Source organism: Passer montanus, unplaced genomic scaffold, assembly GCF_014805655.1.
Source record: "Passer montanus isolate IOZ18808 unplaced genomic scaffold, ASM1480565v1 scaffold529, whole genome shotgun sequence".
Lineage (NCBI taxonomy): Eukaryota > Metazoa > Chordata > Aves > Passeriformes > Passeridae > Passer > Passer montanus.
The window spans coordinates 1-10,000 of record NW_024370252.1 but is presented as its reverse complement, the minus strand read 5'-3'; the positions used below and the strand labels follow the sequence as shown (position 1 = coordinate 10,000).

At 59.2% G+C, this 10,000-nt stretch overlaps 1 protein-coding gene and 1 long non-coding RNA gene across 2 annotated transcripts; one reads left to right on the top strand and one right to left on the bottom strand.

Annotated features, from left to right (window-relative positions):
• Positions 1-3,263: 3,263 nt before the first annotated feature.
• LOC120509537 lies at positions 3,264-4,144 on the top strand. Its single transcript, XR_005629289.1, has 5 exons — positions 3,264-3,300; positions 3,389-3,399; positions 3,561-3,571; positions 3,956-4,067; positions 4,100-4,144. It is a non-coding gene; the product is annotated as an uncharacterized LOC120509537 (long non-coding RNA).
• Positions 4,144-8,345, bottom strand: LOC120509534 (zinc finger protein 628-like). Its single transcript, XM_039724258.1, has 5 exons — positions 7,218-8,345; positions 6,492-6,791; positions 4,690-6,251; positions 4,352-4,548; positions 4,144-4,319 (listed from the first exon to the last, which is right to left on the bottom strand). Exons 1-4 carry the CDS (start codon positions 8,284-8,286, stop codon positions 4,498-4,500), a joined length of 2,982 nt encoding a protein of 993 aa, XP_039580192.1. The 5' UTR covers positions 8,287-8,345; the 3' UTR covers positions 4,144-4,319; positions 4,352-4,497.
• Positions 8,346-10,000: the final 1,655 nt, after the last annotated feature.

Below are 10,000 nucleotides of genomic sequence, written 5' to 3'. Positions count from 1 at the left end.
TATTAATCCCTGCCGCTAATTAACCCCTGCGGCAGCCCGGTCATTAATCATCCCCGTCATTAATCATCCCCGTCATTAATCAGCCCCGTCATTAATCATTCCCGCTAATTAACCCCTGCGGCAGCCCCGCTCATTAATCATCCCCGTCATTAATCATCCCCGTCATTAATCAGCCCCGTCATTAATCATTCCCGCTAATTAACCCCTGCGGCAGCCCCGGTCATTAATCATCCCCGTCATTAATCATCCCCGTCATTAATCATCCCCGTCATTAATCATCCCCGTCATTAATCATCCCCGCTAATTAACCCCTGTGGCATCCCCGTCATTAATCATCCCTGTCATTAATCATCCCGGTCATTAATCATCCCCGTCATTAATCATCCCCGTCATTAATCATCCCCGTCATTAATCATCCCCGTCATTAATCATCCCCGCTAATTAACCCCTGTGGCATCCCCGTCATTAATCATCCCTGTCATTAATAATCCCGGTCATTAATCATCCCCGTCATTAATCATCCCCGCTAATTAACCCCTGCGGCAGCCCCGCTCATTAATCATTCCTGGTAATTAATCCCTGCTGCTAATTAACTCCTCCTGCAGCCCCGCTCATTAATCATTCCTGGTCATTAAAATCCCCGGTCATTAATCATTCCTGCTAATTAACCCCCTAAGGTCATTAGTCACCTTGGTCAATAACAATTCATGGTTATTAATGATTCATGCTAATTAATCATTCTGTGGTAATTAATCACTGCCCCGTAATCAATCATTCCAAGGTAATCAATAATTCCATGGTAATCAATCACACCCAGTAATTGATAACTCAGCCCAGTCCAGCCCAGAGCTCCCAGTTCATCCCAGTCCAGCCCAGTCCATCCCAGTCCCTCCCAGTCCATCCCAGAGCTCCCAGTTCAGTGCTCCCAGTGCAGCCCAGTCCAGCCCAGTCCCTCCCAGTCCATCCCAGTGCTCCCAGTTCAGTGCTCCCAGTCCATCCCAGTCCAGCCCAGTCCATCCCAGTTCAGTGCTCCCAGTTCAGCCCAGTTCTCCCAGTTCAGCCCAGTTCAATCCATCCCAGTCTATCCCAGTTCAGTGCTCCCAGTACTCCCAGTCCAGTCCATCCCAGTGCTCCCAGTTCAGTGCCCCCAGTCCATCCCAGTTCACCCCAGCGCTCCCAGTCCAGCCCAGTCTAGTCCAGCCCAGTTCAGTGCTCCCAGTACAGCCCAGTTCAGTTCTCCCAGTCCATCCCAGTCCATCCCAGTTCAGTGCCCCAGTTCATCCCAGTCCATCCCAGTTCAGTGCTCAAATCATTCACTGGTAATTAATCACTCCCTGGTAATTAAGCATTCATCCTAGTAATTAATCATTCCCTGGTAATTAATCATTCCCTGGGAATTAAGAATTCCCTGGGAATTAAGACTTCGTCCCGGTAATTAATCATTCCTGGCGCTCATTAATCATTCCTCCTGGTAATTAATCACCCGCGGTAATCAATGCCGCTCATTAATCACCCGCGGTAATCAATGCCGCTCATTAATCACCCGCGGTAATCAATGCCGCTCATTAATCACCGCTCCCGGTCATTAATCACTCCCCGCTCACCAAGCCGCGGTAATTAATCACCGCTAATTAGCGCAGCCACAGGTGGCCGGGGGGGGAGGGGCGGCCCCGAATTCCTCCCGGGTCAGAGCGGGGAGAGAGCCGAGCTCCCAGTACGGACCAGTACAGACCAGTATGGGCCAGTATGGGCCAGTATGGGCCAGTATGGGCCAGTATAAACCAGCATGGGCCATTATGGGCCAGTATGGGCCAGTATAAACCAGTATGGGCCAGTATGGGCCAGTATGGGCCAGTATAAACCAGTATGGGCCAGTATGGGCCAGTATAGACCAGTATAAACCAGTATGGGCCAGTATAGACCAGTATAAACCAGTATGGGCCAGTATAGACCAGTATAAACCAGTATGGGCCAGTATAGACCAGTATAAACCAGTATGGGCCAGTATAAACCAGTATGGGCCAGTATAAACCAGTATGGGCCAGTATGGGCCAGTATAGACCAGTATAAACCAGTATGGACCAGTATGGGCCAGTATAAACCAGTATGGGCCAGTATAAACCAGTACGGACCAGTATGGGCCAGTATGGAGTAGTACGAACCAGTATGGACCAGTACGGACCAGTATGGGCCAGTATGGACCAGTATAAACTGGCATGGACCAGCATGGACCAGTAGGGACCAGTATAAACCAGTATGGGCCAGTACAGACCAGTTCAGTGCTCCCAGTCCCTCCCAGTTGCCCCCAGTCCCTCCCAGTTCCCCCCAGTCTCTCCCAGTTCCCCCCAGTCCCTCCCAGTTCCCCCCAGTCCCGGTGGGGGAGGGGCAGGGCCAGGGACAGGTGCGGGGGGCCCGAAATAACCGGGGGGGAGGGGAACTGGGAGGGACTGGGAGCGACTGGGAGGGGACTGGGATGGACTGGGGCCATACTGGGGCAATATTGGTGGATACTGGTGCCGTACTGGGGGATACTGGGAATCACTGGGGCCAAACTGGGAATCACAGGGCTGTACTGGGAATCACTGGGATCATACTGGGAGTCACTGGGGCCGTACTGGGAATCACTGGGCCCATACTGGGATGGACTGGGGCCGTACTGGGAGTCACTGGGGCCGTACTGGGATGGACTGGGCCGTACTGGGAGTCACTGGGGCCGTACTGGGATGGACTGGGCCATACTGGGAATCACTGGGGCTGTACTGGGAGTCACTGGGGCCAAACTGGGATGGACTGGGGCCATACTGGGATGGACTGGGCCATACTGGGAGTCACTGGGGCCAAACTGGGAATCACGGGGCTGAACTGGGAATCACGGGGCTGTACTGGGAGTCACTGGGGCCATACTGGGATGGACTGGGGCCGTACTGGGATGGACTGGGGCGGTACTGGGATGGACTGGGCCACACTGGGAGTCACTGGGGCCATACTGGGAGTCACTGGGGCCATACTGGGATGGACTGGGCCACACTGGGAGTCACTGGGGCCATACTGGGAATCACTGGGGCCATACTGGGATGGACTGGGGCCATACTGGGAATCACTGGGGCCATACTGGGCCATACTGGGAGATAAAACTGCCCAGCCCCCACTCCCAGTAACCCCCTCCCCTTAGCCCCGCCCACTCCCCTTGGCCCCGCCCCTTCACGATTGGTCCCTCCCCTCGGCCGTGCCCCCCCTCCTCCTCCCTGGTACCCCTCAGGTACCCCCTCAGGTACCCCTCACCTGGGCAGGTGAGCGCAGGTACCCCCGGGCACACTCAAGTACCCCCGGGCACCTCCCTGGTACCTCCTGGCACCCTCACCTGGGCAGGTGAGCGCAGGTACCCCAGGTACCCCTCAGGTACCCCCGGGCACCTCCCTGGTACCCCTCAGGTACCCCCTCAGGTACCCCTCACCTGGGCAGGTGAGCGCAGGTACCCCCGGGCACACTCAAGTACCCCCGGGCACCTCCCTGGTACCTCCTGGCACCCTCACCTGGGCAGGTGAGCGCAGGTACCCCAGGTACCCCTCAGGTACCCCCGGGCACCTCCCTGGTACCCCCAGGTACCCCTCACCTGGGCAGGTGAGCTCAGGTACCCCCAGGTACCCCCAGGTACCCCCGGGCACCTCCCTGGTACCCCTCAGGTACCCCTCACCTGGGCAGGTGAGCTCAGGTACCCCCAAGTACCCCCGGGCACCTCCCTGGTACCCCTCACCTGGGCAGGTGACCGCAGGTACCCCCAGGTACCCCCTGGTACTCCCGGGCACCCTCAGGTACCCCCGGGCACCTCCCTGGTACCCCTCAGGTACCCCCTCAGGTACCCCTCACCTGGGCAGGTGAGCGCAGGTACCCCCGGGCACACTCAAGTACCCCCGGGCACCTCCCTGGTACCCCTCACCTGGGCAGGTGAGCGCAGGTACCCCTCAGGTACTCCTCAGGTACCCCCTGGCCCCCCTCACCTGCGGGCACAGGTGTGCACGGGGCAGGGCACAGGGCCCACTGGGCCAGGAGCACCTGGGGGGCTCCAGGTGGGCACTGGGCACCTCCAAGGTGTGTCCAGGTGGGCACTGGGCACCTCCAGGTGGGCACTGGGCACCTCCCAGGTACCCCCGGGCACCTCCCTGGTACCCCTCACCTGGGCAGGTGAGCGCAGGTACCCCTCAGGTACTCCTCAGGTACCCCCTGGCCCCCCTCACCTGCGGGCACAGGTGTGCACGGGGCAGGGCACAGGGCCCACTGGGCCAGGAGCACCTGGGGGGCTCCAGGTGGGCACTGGGCACCTCCAAGGTGTGTCCTGGTGGGCACTGGGCACCTCCAGGTGGGCACTGGGCACCTCCAAGGCGTGTCCAGGTGGGCACTGGGTATCTCTGACACGTCCAGGTGGGCACTGGGCACCTGTGTGGTCTCCAGGTGGGCACTGGGCACCTCCAAGGTCTCCAGGTGGGCATCGGGCACCTCCTAGGGGGGTTCCAGGTGCACCTCTGTGGATTCCAGGTGGGCACTGGGCACCTCCAGGTGGGCACTGGTCATGGCCAAGGTGTCCAGGTGGGCATCGGTCATCTCGGTGGTGTTCAGGTGGGCACCGGTCACCTCATTGGTCTCCAGGTGGGCACTGGTCATGGCCAAGGTGTCCAGGTGGGCACCGGGCACCTCCTCAGGGGTCTCCAGGTGGTCAGAGGGCACCTCTGATGTCTCCAGGTGGGCACTGGGCAGTTCTGAGATCTCCAGGTGGGCACTGGGCATCTCCAGGTGGGCAGTGGTCACCTCGGTGGTCTCCAGGTGGACACTGGTCACCTCTGAGGTGTCCAGGTGGGCATCGGTCATCTCGGTGGTGTTCAGGTGGGCACCGGTCACCTCATTGGTCTCCAGGTGGACACTGGGCAGCGCTGACGTCTCTAAGTGGACAGTGGGCACCTCGGTGGTCTCCAGGTGGACACTGGGCAGCTCTGAAGTGTCCAGGTGGACACTGGGCACCTCCGTGGGTTCCAGGTGGACAATGGGCAGTTCTGAGGTGTCCAGATGGACAGTGGTCACCTCTGAGGTGTCCAGGTGGACACTGGGCACCTCCATGGTCTGCAGGTGGACATCGGTCACCTTTGAGGTGTCCAGGTGGACACTGGTCACTTCCATGGTCTGCAGGTGGGCACTGGTCACCTCAGTGGTGTCCAGGTGGGCATTGGTCATCTCGGGGGTCTCCAGGTGGACACTGGGCACCTCCGTGGGTTCCAGGTGGACAATGGGCAGCTCTGAGGTCTCCAGGTGGGCATCGGTCACCTCTGAGGTTTTCAGGTGAGCACTGGGCACCTTTGAGGTGTCCAGGTGGACACTGGGAACATCTGTGGTTTCCAGGTGGACACTGGGCACCTCGGTGGTGTCCAGGTGGGCATTGGTCACCTCTGAGGTCTGCAGGTGGACAATGCGCACCTCCGTGGGTTCCAGGCGGACACTGGGCACCTCCGACATGTCCAGGTGGGCATTGGCCACCTCCATGGGTTCCAGGTGGGCATCGGTCACCTCTGAGGTCTCCAGGTGGGCATTGGTCATCTCGGGGGTCTCCAGGTGTGCATCAGTCACCTCTGAGGTCTCCAGGTGGGCATCGGTCATGTCATTGGTCTCTAAGTGGACACTGGGCACCTCGGTGGTCTCCAGGTGGACACTGAGCACCTCTGACATGTCCAGGTGGGCACTTGGCACCTCGGAGATCTCCAGGTGGACATCGGTCACCTCCGCGGTCTCCAGGTGGACACTGGGCACCTCGGTGGCCTGGAGCTGGACACTGGTCACCTCAGGTGGTGCTGGCAACACCTGGAGCTGGACACCTGTGCCACCCGCAGGCGGTGGCAACACCTGGAGCTGGACGTTGGTGACACCTGAGGTCAGCGGCAGGGCCTGGAGCTGGACGTTGGTGACCTCACCTGCCCGGAGCTGCACACCTGTGCCACCTGAGGGTGGTGGCAGCACCTGGAGCTGGACGTTGGTGACCTCACCTGCCCGGAGCTGCACACCTGTGCCACCTGAGGGTGGTGGCAGCACCTGGAGCTGGACGTTGGTGACCTCAGGTAGCGATGGCAGCACCTGGAGCTGGACGTTGGTGACCTCACCTGCCTGCAGCTGGACACTGGTGACCTCAGGTGGGGCTGGCAGCACCTGGAGCTGGACACTGGTCACCTCCGAGGGGACTGGGAGCACCTGGAGCCGCACCCCTGTCACACCTGCCACACCTGCCACACTTGTCACACCTACACGTGTCACACCTGTACTTGTCACACCTGCCACACCTGTCACACCTGCACCTGTCACACCTGCACTTGTCACACCTGTCACACCTGCCACACCTGTCACACCTGTCACACCTGCACTTGTCACACCTGTCACACCTGTCACACCGGTCACACCTGTCACACCTACACCTGTGACCCCTGACAGACCTGTCATACTGGTCACACCTACACCTGTCACACCTGTCAGGTCCCCACCTTGCACCTGGACATTGGTGACCTCTGGGGCCACCGGCAGCACCTGGAACTGGACACCTGCCACACCTGTGACCCCTGTGACACCTGCACCTGTCACACCTGGGACCCCTGTGACCCCTGCACCTGTCACACCTGTGACCCCTGTGACACCTACACCTGTCACACCTGTGACCCCTGTGTCACCTGCACCTGTCACACCTGGGACCCCTGTGACACCTGTGACACCTGCCACACCTGTGACCCCTGTGACACCTGCACCTGTCACACCTGTCACACCTGCACTTGTCACACCTGTCACACCTGTGACCCCTGTGACACCTGCACCTGTCACACCTGTCACCCCTGTGACACCTACACCTGTCACACCTGGGACCCCTGTGACACCTACACCTGTCGCACCTGTCACACCTCCACTTGTAACACCTGCGACCCCTGTGACACCCCTTATACCTGTCACACCTGCCACCCCTATACCTGCCAAACTTGTCACACCTGCACCTGTCACACCCGTACCTGCCACACCTGTTATACCTGTCACACCTGCACCTGGTACACCTACACCTGTCACACCTGTGACACCTGTCACACCTGCACCTGGTACACCTGTGACACCTGTCACACCTGTACCTGTCACACCTGTGACACCTGTCACACCTGTACCTGTCACACCTCCTGCACCTGGTACACCTCCCCCTGTCACACCTGTGACACCTGTCACACCTGCACCTGTCACACTTTTTATACCTGTCACACCCATCACACCTGCACCTGCCACACCTACACCTGCCACACCTGTTATACCTGTCACACCTGCCACACCTGTCACCCCTGCCACCTCAGCCACCTGCAGCCGCAGCCCCGCCCCCTCCTGCCCGGCGCCAGGTACGAGCAGCACGCTCTGCCAGGTGCGCTGCCCCCTGCCCACCTGCGCCAGGTGCGGCCGGGCGGGGCCGGGCACCAGCAGCACCTTGCGCGGCGAGGCGGCGCCAGGGACGGGCAGCAGCAGGTAAGCAGAAGGGGGCGGCGGCGGCGCAGGCGCGGCAGCGCCAGGTGCGCGGCGCGGGGCGGGGCCGTGCGTGCGCAGGTGCCGCTGCAGGTAGGCGGCCATGACGAAGGCCTTGGGACAGGCAGGGCAGCGGAAGGGCCGCGCCGCCGAGTGCGTGCGCCGGTGCAGGTGCAGGTTGGACGAGTGCGTGAAGCTCTTCCCGCAGGTAGCACAGGTGTACGGCCGCTCGCCCGTGTGCACCCGCAGGTGCTGCCGCAGGTTGGCGGCCTGGGCGAAGCCCTTGCCGCAGGTGGCGCAGGTGTGCGGCCGCTCACCCGTGTGGGTGTGGCGGTGCCGCCGCAGGCTGGAGGAGTTCTTGAAGGCCTTGGGGCAGGTGGGGCAGCGGTAGGGCCGCTCACCTGAGTGCTGCCGCAGGTGGTACTGGTAGTGCGACGCCCACTTGAAGGTGAGGCCGCACTGGGCGCAGCGGAAGGCGCGCAGCCCCGTGTGCACGCGCAGGTGCGTCTGCAGCAGCGAGGAGCGCTTGAAGCCCTTGCCGCAGGTGGCGCAGGTGTAGGGGCGCTCACCTGTGTGGCCCCGCAGGTGGTAGAGGAGGGCGGAGGAGCCCTTGAAGGCCTTGGGGCACTCGGGGCACTTGTAGGGGCGCTCACCTGTGTGGCTGCGCAGGTGGTGCGCCAGGCGCGAGGACCAGCGGAAGGATTTGCCGCACTCCCGGCAGGTGAAGGGCTGCTCGGGGCCACCTGCGGGCGGCGCCGCGCCCGCCATGGCCGCACCTGCGGGGACACGGCCGCAGGTGAGAGCCTCACCTGAGACAGGTGAGAGCCCAGACCTGGGACAGGTGAGAGCACAGACCTGGGACAGGTAAGAGCCAGATATTCCGTACTGGTTTTTACTGGTCCCTGCACCTAGGACAGGTGAGAGCACAGACCTGGGACAGGTGAGAGCACAGACCTCGCAACGCCCGGGCCGCGCCGCCTCACGAGGCCACGCCCCCTCCGCCTCACGAGGCCACGCCCTCTCCGCCTTCCCGCCTTCGCCGCCGCCAATCAGGCCGCGCCTCATAGAGGCGGGCCACGCCCCTCCCCCCGGAAACGCGCGCGGTGCACGCTGGGTAATGTAGTCCCGAGCCCGGTCTAGCGGCTCTTACAGGGTTGTACTGGTTTGTACTGGTCTGTACTGGTTTGTGCTGGTTTGTACCTGTTTATACTGGATTGTACTGGTTTATACTGGTTTTACTGGTCTGTACTGTGGGTTGTACTGGGTTGTACTGGTCTGTACTGGTTTGTGCTGGTTTGTACCTGTTTATACTGGATTGTACTGGTTTATACTGGTTTTACTGGTCTGTACTGGTTTGTGCTGGCTTGTACCAGTTTATACTGGGTTGTACTAGTTTATACTAGTTTGTACTGGTCTGCACTGGGTTGTACTGGTTTATACTGGTTGTACTGGTTTGTACTAATTTTTATAAGTTTTACTGGGTTGTACTGGTTTGTACTGGTCCATACTGTTCTGTACTGGTTTTTACTGGGTTTTATTGAGCTTTTACTGGTTTATACTGGTCCTACTGGTCCATACTGGTCTATACTGGTCCGTACTGGTTTTTACTGGTCCATATTGGTCTTTACTGGCTTATACTGGTCCGTACTGGTCCATACTGGTCTTCACTGGCTTATACTGGTCCGTACTGGTTTTTACTGGTCCATATTGGTTTATATTGGTCCATACTGATCCATGCTGGTTTGCACTGGCTATACTGGTTTATAATGGTTTGTACTGGTTATACTGGTCCGTACTGGTCCATACTGGTCTATACTGGTCTGTACTGGTCCGTACTGTTCTGTACTGGTTTTTACTGGGTTTTGTTGGGTTTTTACTGGTTTATACTGGTTTATACTGGTCCATAGCGGTCCACACTGGTCCATACTGGTCTATACTGGTCCGCACTGGTCCGTACTGGTTTATACTGGTTTTATTGAGTTTATACTGGTCTATACTGGTCCATACTGGTCTATACTGGTTTTTACTGGGTTTTATTGGGTTTTTACTGGTCTATACTGGTCCATAGCGGTCCACACTGGTCCATACTGATCTATACTGGTCCGCACTGGTCCATACTGGTCCGTACTGGTCTATACTGGTTTATACTGGTCTGTACTGGTCTGTACTGTTCTGTACTGGTTTTTACTGGGTTTTATTGAGTTTTACTGGTTTATACTGGTCATACTGGTCCGTACTGGTCTATACTGGTCCGTACTGGTCTGTACTGGGTTTTATTGAGTTTTTACTGGTCCATACTGGTCTATACTGGTTTTTACTGGGTTTTATTGAGCTTTTGAGTTTATACTGGTCCATACTGGTCTATACTGGTCCGTACTGGTCCGTACTGGCCGCTCCCGGGGGCTCCGGGGGCAGCAGGGGCTCCCCTGGGGGGAGGGGCGGCCTCAGGGGGGGTGGGGGCACCCCAAAATCCCCAAATCCC

Bases quoted from the DNA above. Each gene is read 5' to 3' on its own strand.
- LOC120509534 (XM_039724258.1), bottom strand. From the start codon at position 8,286: ATGGCGGGCGCGGCGCCGCCCGCAGGTGGCCCCGAGCAGCCCTTCACC. The intron at 6,792-7,217 runs GTGTGACAGGGG...TGACAAGTGCAG, and splicing joins AGGTGTGACAGGTGTCACAG to GTGTGACAGGTGTGACAGGT. The intron at 6,252-6,491 runs GTGTAGGTGTGA...CAGGTGTGGCAG, and splicing joins GGACCTGACAGGTGTGACAG to GTGTGACAGGGGTGCGGCTC.